This window comes from Typopeltis vanoorti, chromosome 7 (genome assembly GCF_054136105.1).
Source record: "Typopeltis vanoorti isolate ZY-2024b chromosome 7, IOZ_Tvanoo_1.0, whole genome shotgun sequence".
In the NCBI taxonomy this organism is placed as follows: Eukaryota; Metazoa; Arthropoda; class Arachnida; order Uropygi; family Thelyphonidae; genus Typopeltis; species Typopeltis vanoorti.
In genome coordinates, this window is record NC_143555.1 from 140,994,721 (window position 1) to 141,014,415 (window position 19,695).

The 19,695-nt window shown below is 38.1% G+C and overlaps 1 protein-coding gene across 1 annotated transcript in view; it reads left to right on the forward strand.

Moving 5' to 3' along the window:
• LOC150105132 (protein O-mannosyl-transferase Tmtc3-like) overlaps positions 1–19,695 on the forward strand; it is a 318,113-nt gene that overhangs the window by 193,335 nt on the left and 105,083 nt on the right. The window contains exon 11 of the mRNA XM_090395125.1: positions 18,774–18,846. Within this exon, the coding sequence (XP_090251251.1) occupies positions 18,774–18,846 (73 nt within the window). The remainder of the gene's footprint in view (positions 1–18,773; positions 18,847–19,695) is intronic.

Sequence of the window (19,695 nt, forward strand, 5' to 3'; positions counted from 1 at the left end):
AATGATATATACCATACTAAGGTAACTACTGGGACATCCTCCTATTGTAGAATGATATATACTGATGTGTATATATTCCTGTTATCACCTATAACCTATATAATGCAAAAAAGATATAACTTTAGAGTTGACTGTATACAGTCAGTGGCATGCAGAAAAGAGCTAAAGGAGAACAAAAGGGTTGTTATCGTAGAATAGCGTATTATTATTATTATTATTTTCCAGGCCTCCATGGAGTCAAAAGACTTATCGTGGGAGGTCGTTTTTAGGAAATACAAAGTCTATCATACCACTCCTTGAATATCATTGGTTCCTCTGTTCATAACATTGATAAAATACTGTACCACCCATAATTATAGGTTTTATATTATTAATAATTGATGAAAATGTGAGAGGTGCCATTTCAGCCAAGAAATATAGCATGAATTTTACCTTATTCATTAAAAAAGAACTGAGGATCCCAGTTGACTCATGGGGAATGTTGTTGAGAAATTCATCAGTAATAATTATGTTCTTTCTCTCTTTTTATCAAACCCATGAATGAGTGATCTCAAGACCTATAACATAAACTGTATTCATCAAGATTGCTGTGAAAAGATGTTCAAAATTGTCTGTGGCATTAGCAATAATTAGTTTTTTTAAATATTGTTGTATGATAGTTATGATTGGTAGACAGTGTTCAGTGTAGTTATTATTCTGTATTTATTTTGTTTTTCTTGTGTGCAGCTTTGAACATGAGGGAAATGGCAGTGAAATGTAAGATGGCATGAAAGATCAATGCAAGTGGTGTGGCTTTTTCAAAATGGTGAGATGCTGTGAATGCAGTATGTATGCTTGGGGAGAGATTAAAGATATTTATGTGGAGAAGAAAAATAGGAGAGATCAGAGAGTTTGGGTATGTAAGAAGTGCAGCATACTCATGGATTATGAGATATCACTGAATGTAAGAGGTAGCGGGAAAAATATCGTGGATTTAGCTGCAGGAGTAAGTGAAGTTCATGGTACGGCTGAGTGCTTGATTGGTAACAGTAAGACAGTGAGTGAAAGTGGCAATGAGTTAGTGATGTTGATTGGTAAGACAGTGTGTTTAGGTGGCAGCAAGTTGTGGCCATTAGTGGTGGTGAGCAGTAAGACAGCATATGTGCAAGGTAGTGAAAATGTGATTTGCATAGACACCGAAAGACTAATTCATGATATGAAAGAGGAGTTGCTAAAGACGAGACAAGAGGTTAATGTATGAGGAATGAAATTAGGAGAATTATGGATTTGCATGGGAATGTGAGGAAAAATGGAATGAAAGATTTGAAAGAAATATCGAATGATTTGAGAGTGGCAATATATAGAGATTCAATGATAAGAGGTGTGGTGAATGAAAAGGTGCACAAAGTCTGTTTTCTGGGAGGTAGAACAAGCAGGGTGGTTGAATCATTGGATAAGAGGAGTATGCAAGCAAAAGAGTTGGTAGTGGTAGTTGGCACAAATGATTTGACTGGTAACAAGAATAATGTAAGGAGGGATGTTATGAGGATGTTAAGGAGAGTGAAAGATAACAGTTTGGTAGATAAGGTAGTCAGTATGTTGCCCAGATATGATAATGATGAGTTGAGAAGGCAAATGAAGATTATGAATGGTATGCTAGCAAAGAGTTATGTCAGGTGAAAGGAGTTCATTTTGTGAATGTGTGGGATGAGTTTGAGGGCAGATAGAGCTGTATAAAAGAGATGGGCTACATTTGAATGGATTTAGTGTGAGTCAGTTGGAGAAACTTTTACTGCAAGAGAGAATGACTGGAGTGAATGTAAGACCTGAGGAAATAAGAGGTGTTGTGGAAGAGAAAGTGAGTAAGGTAGACAAGTTTGTGAATGGAGAGGTGAGTGATGTGAGTGAAGAGAATAAGAGAGAAGGAACACAGAGTGGACAGGGGATGACAGGGAAGTACTGCATGAAAAGAGGTGTGTGAATGCACAAGAAAGCATAAAAACAGTCAAGGATATGGGGTTGACATTTAGACTTTGGGAGTGGTGTCATATCAGTGATGATGGACAGAAATGGATAGGGGAGAGTGTAGAGGAGTCATTTCTGAGAAATGGGGTTAGTGGGAGACTTGTTATAGAAACAAAAATGAGCTAATATGTATGTTTACAAATGCGAGAAGTATTTGAAACAAGGAGAATAAAACTGTAGCATTAATAGAGTTCATTCGACCAAAAATTGTTGGTATAAGTGAGACATGGTTGAAAAGGATGACATTCTGACAAGAATAGAGATGGAGGGATAGGTAGTCTTTTGCGAATACAGACAAAGCAAAATGGGAGCAGAAGTACTATTGATGATGGCAGAGGAATTGTGCCCACCTAGGGTGGAGATGCGAGGAGCAAATACTGACAGTGGTATTGAAGCAGAATGATGTGAAGTGAAGGTGGACAGGATGAAATGTTTAGTAGGGTTTTGCTATACACCTGGTAATGTGGAAGGCAGCAAGAAGGAAATGTTTAGACAAACTGGTCTGGTTAATAAGAAAAGGGTGATCATTATGGGCGGTTTCAATTATGGTAATATAGACTGAAGAGACAGCATCAGGAACCAAAGAGAATGAATTTCTTACAGAATAACTACCTTCAGTAGTATATAAAACAGAGGCCACATATCTATCGAGGGTCTTGGATTTGATTATCTCATCAGAAGATGGTGTAAATGAAGTATCACATCTTCCTCCACTTGGTGAAAGTGACTATGAAGTGATCACTTGGGTGGTTGCAAGCATATCAGGACTTTTGTGACAAAGGGTTATATGTGGAACTATTATTATTATTATTATGATGATGATTTAGGCCTCCATGGAGTCAAAAGACTCATTGTGGGAGGTCCGTCCTAGAAAACACAAAGTCTATCATACTATTCCTTGAACTCATTGACTGTTCATGCTCTCACCACACTATCATGCAATGCATGCCATGATTCAACCACTCTCCATGCAAAGTAACCACTCCTCACCCTCTTACTCACAGCTTCCTTTCATAACTTCTAGAGATGGCCCCTTGTCCTCTCCCCTTCCCTCTCTTCCACCAAGTGAAAGAGGTTACAGGGACTAAAGGTTACAGGAACTAAACATGTCAATTATATCACCTCTCCTTCTTCTATCTACCAAACTCTGCAATCCGCATTCCCTCAGCCTCTCTTCAAAACTAACATTGTACAGTCCTGATACCATCTTTGTTATCTGCCTCTGAACCCTTTCCAGATAATTTGTCCCCTTCAAATCATAGGGACCAATAATCCAAGTGTGGTCTGATCAGGGCTTTATACAATGGAATATACACTAACCTGAATGGTTAGTGTATATTCCATTGTAATGGGTTTGGATGTCATTAATCGGACATCCAAACCCATGTGCTGCAACTTAATTATCAGCTTATCATGTGGGGTACCCTGTCAAATGCCTTTGTAAAATCCAAAAAAATGGAAGAATATTTAAATATATTTAAATATAAAGAGCTAATAAGCTTCATTTCGGCAACAAAAACATTATTTAAATTAAGGGGATATTAAATCCCACATTGTTTTAAAACCGAATAAGAAACTCAAAGATTGGAATCAGAGAGTTTCTTGCCGAATATAGTATAGTGAACTATAAAGTATCGGCGATCACTAAGCGTCCGCTAAATGCAAGTGACCCTAGCACGTAGTGCAATACCGGAAATCTCGCAGCAAAGTCGGTAAAGTTCTGATCACTATTCTTAGGTATTTTCCATAATGTAAAAACACATTTCCTAGGAAATGTATGCTGTTATTACATTATGGTGGGGAGGTCACTACCCAGACCGGTTTCAGCCTTTTTTGAGGCTTCATCAGTGAGTAGCTAGACCAAGTTAATACCAAAGTGTATAGCGAAAAGAACTTATACTCTGCTATACGAGTTTCCAAACAGGTGCAACCATTAAGTTACTTAAATATAAAGAGCTAATATAAAGAGCTATAAAAGGCTGAAACCAGTCTGGGTAGTGACCTCCCCACCATAATGTAATAACAGCATACATTTCCTAGGAAATGTGTTTTTACATTATGGAAAATACCTAAGAATAGTGATCAGAACTTTACCGACTTTGCTGTGAGATTTCCGGTATTGCACTACGTGCTAGGGTCACTTGCATTTAGCGGACGCTTAGTGATCGCCGATACTTTATAGTTTACTATACTATATTCGACAAGAAACTCTCTGATTCCAATCTTTGAGTTTCTTATTCGGTTTTAAAACAACGTGGGATTTATTCTAGTGGTAAGACTTATACGTTGGTTAGACATAACTGGTAATTAATTTACGGAATTAACAACGCATATAAAGTAAATTAATTAAAGATAACTTTAATGAATCACTTCTATATTTCGACAATGTCACATTGTCATCTTCAGGAACATAAAGATATGGTATGTGCACTACAGGAACTAACAAAGCAAATGAGGCAGAAATTAAGACACTAATTTTGTTCCTAAAGTCCTAATGGTGCCCTCTTGCGGGCTAATTTGGTAGTCTTGGCCGTTGGGCTGAAGTTCTCATAATGAAAGTCTCCCAAATTTGGGGCAGTTTCATGCACCCAAATTTGTTGAGGTTAGGAACGTTTTTAAGAGCTGCTGAAGATTCTTTGAATAATCTTTCGTATTTAAACTTGCTGCGATGGATTATTTTTGTCTTCTTCCAACGAATTTTATGGTGGGTATCTAAGGCATGGTCTGCCAGCCCAGAGCGGCTGTACTGGTGAAACCGGATGTAGTCTTGGTGTTCTGAAATCCTGATATTTGTTGTTCTGCCTGTTTGGCCAAAGTAGGACAATTTGCAGCTGCAAGGGACCTGGTATACACCAGGTAGGTCTAGGGGAAGTGGTTGGTCTTTGGTAGAGCGGATAAGGGATGCCAACTTTTTATATGGTCTGTAACAGGAAGTAAGGTCATATTTCTTGAGGATATTAGTTATTTTTTCAGAGGTGCCCTGGATGTAGTGGATAGTGATAGACTTGGTGTAGTCTTTATTGTTGAGGGGGGGAGGGGGGTTGTGGTTTTCAGGTTTTAGTATTTTTTGGATTTTTTTGGGGTTATAGCCATTGGCTAAGAAAGTGTTGAGGATGTGGTTTAGTTCTATAGTCAGGGCCTTGTCATCTGAGCAGATTAATTTTGCCCTGTTATATAGTGTTTTTATCACCCCATATTGTTGTGAGGGGGGGTGGTGGGATTGCTGGTGAATGTATCTGCCAGTGTGGGTGGGTTTTCTGTAAACAGAGAAAACCAAAGATCCATCAAGCTGGCGGGTGATTAAAGTGTCTAGGAAGGGTAGGGTGTTGTTTTCCTCTTTTTCTAAGGTGAACTGGACTCTGGGATGTTGGTTGTTTAAGTGTGTTAGGAAGGAGTGGAGTGAGTCTGAGCCATGTGGCCAAATAGCAAACACATCATCCACATAACGAAGCCAAATAGTGGGTTTTTGTGGGGCGGAGTTTAAGGCTTTTTCTTCAAATGTCTCCATAAAGAAATTGGCCAAGGGTGGGGAAAGTGGTGAACCCATGGCTGTCCCCTCTATCTGTTTGTAGAACTTTCCTTGCCAAACGAAATAGCCTGAGTTCATTGTGAACTGAAATAGGGCTGAGATATCGGGAGGAAACTTGGCTTGGATGAGCTCAAGGGTTTCTTTGAGTGGGACATTAGTGAATAGGGAGGAGACGTCAAAACTGACCATTCGCAACCTGCCTATCCATACCGCCAACAACGTGAGACTGGATGTAGTCGGTGTTCTCACTAAAGCCAAACCTCCAAAATCCAACTTATCCAAAAACGAATATACAGCCCTACAAGAATTAAAAAACAACAAAAAAATAGTAATCACCAAAGCTGATAAGGGAAGCGCCACTGTGGTACTCAATCAAAAAGACTACAAAGGTAAGCTAAATTCTTTAATACGAGACCGTACTACTTACCTCCCCATTGAATATAATCCGACCAGCTCTCAGATTAGAACTATCCACAGACTCCTTAAGAAAGTCACTTCTTGGCCTGTGGAAGTCACCAACAAGCTTAAACCTTATAACTCTAGACCCCCCCCGATTATATGGACTCCCAAAAATACATAAACAAAATGTGCCATTACGTCCCATAGTGGATGGCATTGATTCCCCCACATATAAATTAGCCAAACATTTAGCCAAAACGCTCACACACTACACTGGCAACACACCATCACACATAAAAAACTCGGCCCACTTTAAAGCCAGTATAGAAAACCTCACACTCTAACACACTGACATAATGGTCAGTTTTGACGTCTCCTCCCTATTCACTAATGTCCCACTCAAAGAAACCCTTGAGCTCATCCAAGCCAAGTTTCCTCCCGATATCTCAGCCCTATTTCAGTTCACAATGAACTCAGGCTATTTCGTTTGGCAAGGAAAGTTCTACAAACAGATAGAGGGGACAGCCATGGGTTCACCACTTTCCCCACCCTTGGCCAATTTCTTTATGGAGACATTTGAAGAAAAAGCCTTAAACTCCGCCCCACAAAAACCCACTATTTGGCTTCGTTATGTGGATGATGTGTTTGCTATTTGGCCACATGGCTCAGACTCACTCCACTCCTTCCTAACACACTTAAACAACCAACATCCCAGAGTCCAGTTCACCTTAGAAAAAGAGGAAAACAACACCCTACCCTTCCTAGACACTTTAATCACCCGCCAGCTTGATGGATCTTTGGTTTTCTCTGTTTACAGAAAACCCACCCACACTGGCAGATACATTCACCAGCAATCCCACCACCCCCCCTCACAACAATATGGGGTGATAAAAACACTATATAACAGGGCAAAATTAATCTGCTCAGATGACAAGGCCCTGACTATAGAACTAAACCACATCCTCAACACTTTCTTAGCCAATGGCTATAACCCTAAAAAAATCCAAAAAATACTAAAACCTGAAAACCACAACCCCCCTCCCCCCCTCAACAATAAAGACTACACCAAGTCTATCACTATCCCCTACATCCAGGGCACCTCTGAAAAAATAACTAATATCCTCAAGAAATATGACCTTACTTCCTGTTACAGACCATATAAAAAGTTGGCATCCCTTATCCGCTCTACCAAAGACCAACCACTTCCCCTAGACCTACCTGGTGTATACCAGGTCCCTTGCAGCTGCAAATTGTCCTACTTTGGCCAAACAGGCAGAACAACAAATATCAGGATTTCAGAACACCAAGACTACATCCGGTTTCACCAGTACAGCCGCTCTGGGCTGGCAGACCATGCCTTAGATACCCACCATAAAATTCGTTGGAAGAAGACAAAAATAATCCATCGCAGCAAGTTTAAATACGAAAGATTATTCAAAGAATCTTCAGCAGCTCTAAAAAACGTTCCTAACCTCAACAAATTTGGGTGCATGAAACTGCCCCAAATTTGGGAGACTTTCATTATGAGAACTTCAGCCCAACGGCCAAGACTACCAAATTAGCCCGCAAGAGGGCACCATTAGGACTTTAGGAACAAAATTAGTGTCTTAATTTCTGCCTCATTTGCTTTGTTAGTTCCTGTAGTGCACATACCATATCTTTATGTTCCTGAAGATGACAATGTGACATTGTCGAAATATAGAAGTGATTCATTAAAGTTATCTTTAATTAATTTACTTTATATGCGTTGTTAATTCCATAAATTAATTACCAGGAACGTGGAATTTAATATCCCCTTAATTTAAATAATGGAAGAATATGCCTTTACCTCATCAATAGCTCTTGTCACTTTATTATAAAAGGCAATCATTTTAAAAGCAAGAGCACCCCTTAACAAATCAGTTTTGACTCTCACGGATAACATTACCCTCACCTGCCCAATGTTGTAAATGAATCCTCACTAATTTCTCCAAGATCTTAACAATTACGGATGAAACACAACTGGTCTATAGTTTTGACACTTCCAGTCTGCTACCAACCTTTATGCAACGCTACTATCTTATCCTCCTTTCACTCCTTGGGTACCTTTCCCTTGGCCAGACTTTCGTTGGAAAGCCAGGTCAAGGGAGCTGTCAGTTCTTTAGCACATACTCTCAAAACCCATGGCAAAATTACATCCAGTCTCATTGCTTTATTGACATCCAGAGTACTTAGTATTTGAAACACACTCTCCTCTTGCACTTCTAAACCTCGAACCTGCCTATCCCTCTAGTATTAAAACCTGCTTCTCGAGGATGAAATACCCCAATACAGTGTTCAACTCCACTTTGTCCTTTGCATTAGTCACTGTATTCCTATTTTTATCCAACAGTGTTATTCTTCCACAATCATTTCTCCTCTTACTGGCCACATAGCTAAATTTTTTCTCATTCTCCTGGCCTGAGTCTTATATTCTTCATGCATATTCTCTCCATCCCTCTCCTTATATCTCTTCCTTCCGTAACTTCTTTTAACCTGCAGTTCCTATTTGATATTATTTTTAATTTGCTTTACACGAAATTGTGTCTTCTTCTTCACTCATGATATGCAGCTTAATATTGCTGCTAATATATATTCCTTCACAATTTCCCAAGCACTAATGATATCTTGCCCTTCCAATTTCTCCCTCCATTTAACTGCCCCAAATTGATATCTAAAACCTTCCTTATAATTTCACATACATTCCTTTCTCGTTGATACTGCTACATGTCTATTTATCTTCTAAATCAAAACCACATGGTCACTCTCTCCTACTGGGAGCAAAGATGCCATCTCAGTCGTAAACAGCTCTTCTGATGTTATGACCAAATCCAAAACTCTTAAACCTTGTGCTTTTTCTACTACATGTTGCCTAAGACATTTGACTCTCAAGAATTCTAAAAATGCCATTCCCTTATTACTATTTTCAGTTTCTCCTTTCCAATTTATACTGCTGTAGTTAAAATCTCTCATAACAATCCTTCTTCTTGCACTTGCCAAGCATAACTGCCTAAACATATCCCACTCCTCACCCTCTATGCTCCCTGGCTTGTAGCAACACCAAACTAAATATCCTGTCTTTCCCACCTCTACCTCACACCATATACAGTAAAACCCCGAAGTTACGTGGTAGGTGGGACCAACAAAAAGTGCGTAAGTCTAATTCGCGTAACTCTGGGTATAATTTTGCATGTAATTTATATATACAAACATACAATTGGGACCAAAGGTTTACAAAAACACCTATATTTTTTAAGAAATATAATCATAATTGTAGTTTTTCATACATAAAAAATAGAAAGTTATTTCGATGTCGATGGTTTCATAAAATCTAATAGATTCGTCTGACGGCATAATGTCTTTTTCTTGTCACGCAAAATTTCTTCATAGCAAACTAATAATTTTTTTATTCCTTGCCTTGTGTCTACAATTCGTTCCTCGTTAGAATCTATGTCCTCCAAATTCTGTAAACCTTTCTTTTATGATTGTTCTTACTGTGGATTCCTGTAGATTGAACTTCTTTGCTAGCTCACAAATTTCCATTCTCCTTCAAAATCCTTAATAATGTTGAGTTTTGTTTCCAAAGTCGATGTTTTTCTTTTCTTGCTAGCTATATCAGAATTGGACTTGCTTCTTTTGGACGACATTATTATTTTTTATGTGATAAAATTTTTATCAAGAACATAACATTAAACAATCGCAAGGTTTGTAGACTATAAAAATCGTGTATGAATGGAGACCCTGTGAAACACGTCAGTGCTTGTCCACAACATGTGCGACACTGGCGAATGCGGCTGGTGCCTGAAAGATATGACTAGTGGTGAAGCGGGACGGGAATACGTACATATAACAAACCGCATAACTCCAGATTCGCATAAGTGGGGGTATGACTGTACTTTCAAAACTATTAGTGTTACTGCCTTTCAAATCCTCCACTCTGAGAGGACATAAGTCATCACTTATCATAAGAAGTACTCCACCACCACGTTTTCCCTTCCTATCCTATTGAAAAATACCGTACCCTGCTACTTCTGTTCATGTTAGTATATCATCTGATGTCAACCATGTCTCAGAGATCCCAATAATCTTTGGACGGACTGATGCTATTAGCACCACCAATTCATCTCCTTTATTCCTGATACTCTTGGTGTTAGTATAAAGAACTATAAGCCAGGTGATTATAGCAAACTCAGGATGCAGCTTGCAGTGATATCATGGAATGAGGAATTGCATGGGAAAGAAATCAGTGCTGCTTGGTCTCTATTCAGGAATTATCTGGCAGAGGCAATGACTGAGCATTTTACCCCTACCTCATAATCTCACTCAGGAGATTATGAGGTAGGGGTAAAATGGATGACTGAAGAAGTGAAGTATGCAATCTGAAAGAAAAAGGCATTGTTGAGAGGCACAAGATGAGTGGAGATAATCAGTTACATGAGAAATACAAAGAGCAAGCAAGGAAGGTGACTCACTTAGTAAGGATAGCAAATATGCAATATGAGCAGCAGTTAGCAAATGATGCTAACTGCTGCTCATATACCTCCTGCAAATGATGTAGGAGATATATGAGGAATTGAGTAGATTTGATGGTATATCACAGTGTGTCTTGAGGAAATGTTTCAGGGAGTTAACAGCTTTAATGTACATTTTTAATATGAGACTTAGATTAGCCCAGGTTCCAAAGGAGTGGAAATATGGCAAAATTGTTCCACATCATAAAGGAGGTGATAAGACTACAGCTTCAAATTATAGGCCAATCTGCTTGTCTGGAGTTGTTGTCAAGGTGTTGAAGTAGCTAGTGAGGACAAGGATTCATAAGAACTGGGTGGACAGTAGTAGAATTCTCTTTAATGGACAGCATGGGTTTGCTAAAAAACCCACTCCCCCCCCCCCCCCACTTTCACATAGATGCCTGGTCTCTGCAATCTGTATATTTTATAAATATTTTCATGGGAAATGTTCAGCTGAAACAGCATCAATAATTCCCCCACCCTGTACTAAGCCCATTAGAACACGTACAGCTGCCGCCCGACATCCATTCACAGTACACCTCGAAACCCACAGAACAAATTTCTTTTCTTCTCATTCATCCCTGCTACTGCAATATTGTGGAACAGTCTTCCCCCAGACGTATTTCCCAAGAAATACAACATACAGGCGTTCAAATCTAATGTAAACAAGTTTCTCCTTTCACAACCCACCACTCATATACGGTACTAACGTACTACAGGTTGACCAACCAACCTCCTTTATATGGGTCCAACATAATAAAAAAAAAAAAAAGGAAGATCATGTTACAGCAATTTACTTACTTACTTATAACAAGGTGATGAATACATTGGATAAGGGGGAAGCATATTCAGTAGTATATTTAGATTTTGCAAAGGTTTCAATATATTGCCACATGACAAACTAGTAGTTAAATTGGAATAGATGGGGTTGGATAGTAGATTAGTACATTGGATTAGAGATTAGTTGTCTGATGGGTATCAACAAGTTGTGTATGGGGGATGATATCCCAGAAGATGAAAGTCACTAGTAGCATGCCCCAGGCATCTGTTTTGGGATCACTGTTGTCTAATTTTTATGTAAATGACATTGGAAAGGGCTTAAATGGTGATATACACTTATTTGCAGATGATGCAAAGTTGGGAAGAGTTATGAGACGTAGAGCAGATGTAGCTATGCAAGAGAACTTAAATAGACCTTCTGAATGGGTGATTGTGTGGGATATCAGTTTAATGTTGCAAAGTGTAAGGTTTTAAAATATGGGAAGCAAAAATGGGATGCAGAGTATAGGATTGGTGGGGATATTTTGGAGGAGATGAAGGACTTGAGGGTTGTAGTGTATAGGGACTTGATATTTCATTGGCATTTTGCTAAAATTGTGAGGACGACAAAGTTAATTATGGGAATGATGTGGAGAAAGACTGATGTGTAGAAGTAAGTAAGTATGTTTTGATTCCATTGTACAAAACTTTGATCAGGCTGGATATGGATTACTGAGCACAGATTTGGTCACTAGATTTCAAAAGGATGATGAGATGTTGGAGAGGGTACAGAGACGATTGACTAAGTTGGTTTCTGGTCTCTGGAATGTGGAATATGACCACAGATTGAGAGAATGCAAATTATAGAGCCTAGTGAATAGAAGGAAGAGGGGAGACATGATTGAGATGTATAAGTTGGTAAAGGACAATTACCAGATTGGCATGGATGAGATTTTTCATAGAATACCTGAGACAAGGGGAGAATGAGAGGCCACCCCTGGAAGCTGTATAAGGTGGATGTGAAGAGTAGTTTTTTTGCATGGAGAGTAGTGGGTGATTGGAATGCATTGCCTGAGAGTGTGGTGAGTGCATTTGAGTCGAAGTATGATGAGCTGTGCATGCAAGAGTGGTACTTCTCATAATGAGTCTCTTGACTCCATGTCTGTTGATAATAATAATAATACACAGTGCTGTGTGTGGGCAATTGATTAGAGAGAGGAAATTTTAAGTATAAATAGCTCTCTTTTTTTTAAAAAAAAATTATGCATGAAATACTGAACAACCATCTTCAATATCTTGATGGCTTGAGACATGCACTATTTAGAGTAGTAAATGTTTAGGCATTTCAAAAGTGGCTAAAGCTACCAGCGTAAATATAATTGATGGCTAAAAAAGTATGCATTTTTATTTATTTTCCAAAAATATTATTATTATTATTATTACTAAACAAGTCCTCACGGAGTCAAAGACTCATCTAGGAGGTCCTTTTATCTCACACACATCTCATCATACCGGGTCTTAACACATTCAAACTCCCTGCAGACACCACACTCTCAGGCAAGGCATTCCAATCATTCACAACTCTGCACGAAAAAAACCTGCCTCTCACTCCCCTACTCACACCCTCTTTATACAGTTTCCAGGGATGACCTCTGGTTCTCCCCTGATCTCCCACTATTCTCTGCAGAACTTCTCCACCATTGATCCTATAACAACCCCTTACCAACTTGTAGGTCTCTATCATATTTCCCTCTTCCTTCTCTCCACTAGACTCTGCAAATTACATCTTTTCAATCTTTCCTCATACTCGACATTCCAGAGGTCAGAAACTACCTTAGTCAGTCGCCTTTGGACCCTTTCCAACATCTCTTCATCCTTCTGAAAACCAGGTGACCAAATCTGGGCATAATAGTCCATGTGTGGCCTAATCAAAGCCTTATACAATGGAACAAGAATCTCCCTACTTCTACACGTCAGTGTCCTCCTCATCATTCCCAGAAGTCTTTGTGTTGTCTTCACAATTTTGGCGATGTGTCTCCTAAATTTTAGATCCTTATCCACTATCACTCCCAGATCTATTATTTCCTCTACTTCCAACAATATATTCTCACCAAGCATAAATTCTGCATCCCATCTTTGTTTTCCAAATTTTAAAACCTTACATTTTGCAACATTGAACTCACATCCCCATTTTCTTACCCAATCACTCAATTTATTAAAGTCTTCTTGCAAGGCCACAACATCTTCACTACTCTTTATGGTTCGGCCCGACTTTGCATCATCTGCAAACAACTGAATATCTCCATCCAAATCTTCGCCAATATCATTAATATACAAGTTAAATAGTAATGGCCCTAAAACAGATCCCTGAGGCACTCCACTAGTGATCACTCCACCATACACAACTTGTTGATACCTATCAGATAGCCAGTCTCCAATCCAATGCACTAATCTAATATCCAACCCCATCTGCTCTAGTTTGACTGTCAACTTATCATGAGGTACTCTATCAAAAGCTTTTGTGAAATCCAAGTATATTACTGTGTATCCTTCTCCTCTGTCCAAGGAAGCAGTCACTTTATTGTAATAAGTAAGTAGATTACTAAAACACGACCTCCCTTTAGCAAATCCATGCTGTCCATCAAAGATTATACCATTGTTGTCAACCCAACTCTGGATCCTAGTTCTCACAAGCTTCTCCAACAACTTAACCACAACACCTGACACACAGATAGGCCTATAGCTTGAGTTCGATCACCTCCTTTATGAAGTGGCACAATCTTGCCCTCCTTCCACTCTTTAGGGACTTGACCAAGTGCAAGACTCGTATTAAAAAAATATGTCAAGGCAGGTGTCATCTCTCTGGCACATTCCTTCAGAATACGCGGTGATATATTATCAAGTCCCACAGCCTTATTTACATCTAGTTTACTCAACTCCCCAAACACCTCTTGCTCACTTACAGTCAGTCTCTCCTCCCCATCATCAACTGCTCTTAATCTCTCCATGAAGTCACATTCACAAGATTCAAAGATCTTTATGAACTGCTCATTAAGTATCTCCACCACACATTCTGCAACAGCTGTCTTTATACCATTTCCTCCAATCAATGTCATCCTTCCATAATCATTCTTTCTTTTGCTGTCTACATATCAAAAGAACTCCCTAGGATTCTTTTTAGCTTCATTAGCTAACTGCTGTTCATACCTCTCTTTAGCTACTCTCACCAACCAAGTCACCCACCTTGCCTGGTCTTTGTAGACCTCATGAAATTGGTTACTTCCACTTCTCTTATGCTGCCTCCACAATGCCCTTTCTTTCTTTGTTTCCGTACTTTCGAACTAACATGCATCCAACTTTCGCTATCATTCTTCTCACTTTTACTGTCATTCATCTTTCTTTGGTTCAGTACTTTCGTTCCATCATGCGTCCAACTTTCGCCATCAGTCATTCTTTTTTTGCTATCATTCATTCTTTCGATTTTTTTTACTTGCGATTTCTGCATCACGCCATTTCTACTTTCATTTGTTCTCTGAATTTCGTTTCTTTCCGCCTCACTTTCATCCCTTTTAACATCCGTTACGGTTGTCAAATCGCTCATTTTCTTTTTTCCTGATTTTTTTAACATTTGTTCGTCTGTCTTCTCACCATCCTTCTCTTTCAAACGTGCACTCGCGACACAATCGGTACTAGTACTTTCTGTCATCAACTTCATATTCGCATTCATCAATTCCTCGTTCAGGTCACATTTCGCACACACCCTTCTTCCATCCACACTAAACATCCACAAATTATTTATGTAATCGATGGAATACATATAACAGACCTCACACTTAATGAATCGACTGAAATCCAAATTAAAATCATGGAATGACAATGCCACCGCCATTTTTTTTTTCTCTGCAGGTTACTAAGTCTAATATTAACGTTTTCATATTTAGTTTAAGCAAGAAAAAAAAACCCACACTAATAATACCGGTAGCGTATACCGTTTACAGCCACTCTTACTTAAACAATTACGCATATATACTTAATTATTCCTAGTAAAACTTATCTGTATCAGGAGCTCTTCAAAACACGTCCGTAGCGCTTGACCCACTAGCGCCCTCTCCAGCTTTAAAGATATCTACTGATGATGACGATATCTACTGATCTTTTATCATTATGATTGTTGATGTAGTCAACCAAATATTTGTCTGTATAGTAGGATATATGATTTACTATATGTGAAGCTAAGAGTGCCTTAGTGATGAGCAACACTCTAGATCTCCCAGTACAACCTGCAAGCCTATTTCACAAATTAAAAACTAAAAAGTTCATTATATATATTATTTGTTGTTGTTGAATGCATTTATTCATAGTCCAGCAAACGACTGAATTTGTTTGTTTACCAAAAAAAGGAGAAACTCTGCTGTCATGAAAAAAAAATATAGTGTTACTATCTTTAAGTCCTTTAATTGTGACAAAGGCCAAATAAAGACAAACAAAGTTACAGATTGGATATTAACATAAGTCTCTTTTATAGACAAGTGATGCATGGTGAAAATTATGAAATCATATTATCCATGAATATGTATAATCAATTGTTAAAAGAAAGACTTTTTTTTTATATAACTCCCACTCATGAAAGGTTTTTCTGTAAATAAACCTATAGTACATTTGTACTATGGGTGGGCTTAGAATTTTTCTCTATTTTTTTTTATTAATTGTATGTTTTTTGCATGGAGATTGGTATTTTTTTATTGAATTTTTACATAGTCTGGAAACCTTTCTTTAGAAACCAAACATGGAACTTTTTCAAGCCACAATAAGTGAAACAGTGGTCTGACACCAGGCAATGAAATTCATCTATTGCCTAAAGACAGTCACTAACATTCATGCCCACAGCCTGATAGTCAGAGAGTAGGCACCCTAAACCACTCTGTCAACCAAGTCCACTGAAATAGCCATCATTATTTCATAGGTAAATAAGTAAGCAAAGTTTGCCATTTTGAAAGTGATCAAGAACTTATACAACCTCTGACATATAATTAATATTTTTAAGTAATTCAAGATTAGATTAATTTTAGCATAATATAAATATTAATATATGCTTATTATTTTATTATTTTGTCAAAATATTATTAACGTAGTGGTGTTACCGTATACATTGAACTGCTGAAATATACATACTTATTATTGTCCATGTACGAGCGTAATCTGAAAAGTTCTCGCCCTAACAATGAAAAAACAAATTTATAATTTCAAAATTATTTTTATTTTTCAACATAATCTCCCTTAAGACTAATATATTTATTCCAGTGATGCTCCAGCGCCATTATCCCATCAATGTAGTGGTTCTCAGTAAGATCTGTAAAATATTCCTCTACAGCTGTGATCGCCTCTTGATTCGAAAAAAAACGCTGACCAGCAAGGTATAGGTTAAGTTTTGGGAAGAGATAGAAGTCGGAGGGAGCCCAGTCCGGGGAATAGGGTGGATGTTCCAACAATTCATAGTGCAGATCCCTTAATTTTCCCATTGCCAAAACACCTTTGTGGGCAAATGCATTGTCCTCATGAAAAATGATTTTTTTCTTCTACAAACCGGGTCTTGTCTCACGAATTTTTTCATCTAGTCTGGTTAAAACATTGGAATAATATTCCCCGGTTATTGTTTTACCATTTTCAAGATAATTAATAAACATTAACTTTAGCATCTCAAAACACCGATGCCATGACCTTTCATGCTGATGGAACTGACTTTGTCTTCTTTGGCACTAAACAACCGGCTTCTGTCCACTGTTTTGACTGCTGTTTGGATTCTGGTGTGTAATGGTGAATCCAAGTCTCATCCATAGTAATACATCGATGCACTAAATCAGTTTCATTCTTGTTAAAATGCTCAAGCACTGTTCAGAGATTTTCATCTGCTGCGTTTTTGATCTGCTGTTAGCAAGCTCGATGCCCATCTTGCGCAGAGGTTTTTCATTTGCAATTCATGCAAAATATATTGTACATGTTCTTTTGAAATGCCTAGTCTCAGAAATTTCACACACTTTGACTTGCCGGTCATCCAATACCATATTCTGCACTTGATCAATGATTTATATCTATCTATATATTTATATCTATCTTTTTTAGATATATTTATTTATATATATATATATACTAAGGGGGGGGGGGCTCCTCCCCCTGGTTCCGGACTGGTAGGCCGGTTCTCCTTGAATTCTGATGACTCGAATTTTGAAGACTTGAAAGGGAGGTTTGTCCCCTGGCACCCACGGCGCCGAACTCCCCAATTTCCAGACTGGTAGGCTGGTTCTCCTTGAAATTTGATACTCGAATTTTGAAGACTCGACACTCAGGGTAGCCCCTGAGTTTCAAAACGTTTCAAAAAAGTGACATAAAAACTTGACATAAAAAGGCTTTTCATTTTATATATATAGGGTAGATATATATACGAGGATCAGCTAAGGGAATGTGGACTGCAGAGTTTGGTGGATAGAAGAAGGAGAGGTGACATGATTGAAACTTTTAAACTGTTGAGAGGTGGTTACAGGGTTGACATTGGGGAGTTCTTTCACTTGGTTGAACAGTGGGAAGGCGTGATGACAAGGGGCCATCTCTGGAAGTTATAAAAGGAAACTGTGAGCAAGAGGGTGAGGAATGGTTTCTTTGCATGGAGGGTGGTTGAACCATGGAATGCATTGCCTGATAGAGTGGTGAGAGCGAGAACAGTCAATGAGCTTAAGGAGTGGTATGATAGACATTGTGTTTCCTAGGAGGGACCTCCCACGATGAGTCTTGATAAACTTTGTGTTTCTTAAGAAGGACTTCCCGCGGTGAATCTTTTGACTTCATGGAGGCCTGAACAATAATAATTTCTTGTATGGATACACTTTTTTGGATGTCCTTCACATGGATCATCTTCAAGGCTGGTACGGCCATGTTTAAACTTGGCAGCCCATTTCTTAATTGTCGAAAATGAAGGAGAAGAGTGCCCATAAACTTTTCTGAACTTCGAATGAATTTCTTTTGGCGTTAAACCTTCTTTTACAAAGAATTTTTTAACCATACGATACTCAATTTTATCCATTTCAAGGGATACAGACAACACTTTTGCTTCAGACAGGTGTATAAAACATACTACCTGATAGAATGACTTGCAATTTCACATGGATGCTTATGACAGATGTACCAACTTAGAAAAAAAAACTTGCCAATAGTGTTGCCATTTATGGTTGAGGCCAAGACCTTTTCAGACCACTCTCATATCTTTCACACTCCGAGTAATTCAAAATGTTCATTAATTTCTTTCATAAATATATAATTACTATAGGCACTGGATACTGTGGCATACTTTTGATTTTCCACAAGGGATCATTCTATTGGGATATGCCATACATTCCAACACTGTGTTACCCCTTGTGGAAAACAAAGTCAAATGAAGATCTAAGTATAGCTTTCCCAGACAGAAAGGTCTCTCTCCACTTTTCTAGATTATTAATGGATTTCATTATTGAACAACATGTTTCATGGTTAAAATCTGTGTTAATGTTCCCTGTACATTTCAGATCAGAGGAAGCTCAAAATATGTACCATAAAGCCTTACTTTACGACAACAGTAATCCAGACATCTTTTACAATGTAAGTATTCACATTCAGTTTCTTTATCAAGAAAAAAAACAAAAAAACAATTGTCACATCACAATACATAAAAAATGTATTACATAATGTGCAGCCTATATCCTGTTTACTGTTAATTTTATGGTACTATGGAAAAGCAAATAGGTCTCTGAAAAATAACAAGCTACTAGTATAATTCAGCAGCTTCACTCTTTCAAACTAATTTTAGCCTATACTGATGTTAAATGTGTAGAAAGAACATAGTCTCACCTTGGATAGTCAGGTAATCAAGTTTTACTGAATTTTGGAAGTGCATATAGGGAATACATATAAATCTTACATTTAGAAATTGGATAAAATTATTATTATTATTATTGTTATTATAAGAGACTTCCAGGTAGATAAGTCCTCATTGAGAGAGGCCACATATCACTCAACACTACTTGCCATACCTTTTCTTTCAAATTAATTCGCATTACCTGCACTCACCACCTCCAAATGCAAGCAATCATGCACCACTCTATGAGACTAAAATGTAGCTCTCATCCTCATGAGATTTCATGACACTTCAGATTTCATAATTTTATAAAATCAATATGAAATTTCATAAAAAATTTTCAATAAATATTTACATTTAAAATATCCATTCACAGTGCAGAACATGACTATGTTGAGAATAGTATAGTGGTGGTCTTCCTAATTACATTCTGAGACATGAGCTAGAAACCATGATTTCTGTCAACTTCCCCTTTCACATGCCCACAATTCTTGGCTGCATTCTTTCTCAAAGTCCATGGATGCCATCTCATTCTCTCTTCCTACCCTCCATAAAATGAAAAATTCCATCTACTGGTATCCTGTATGACCCTT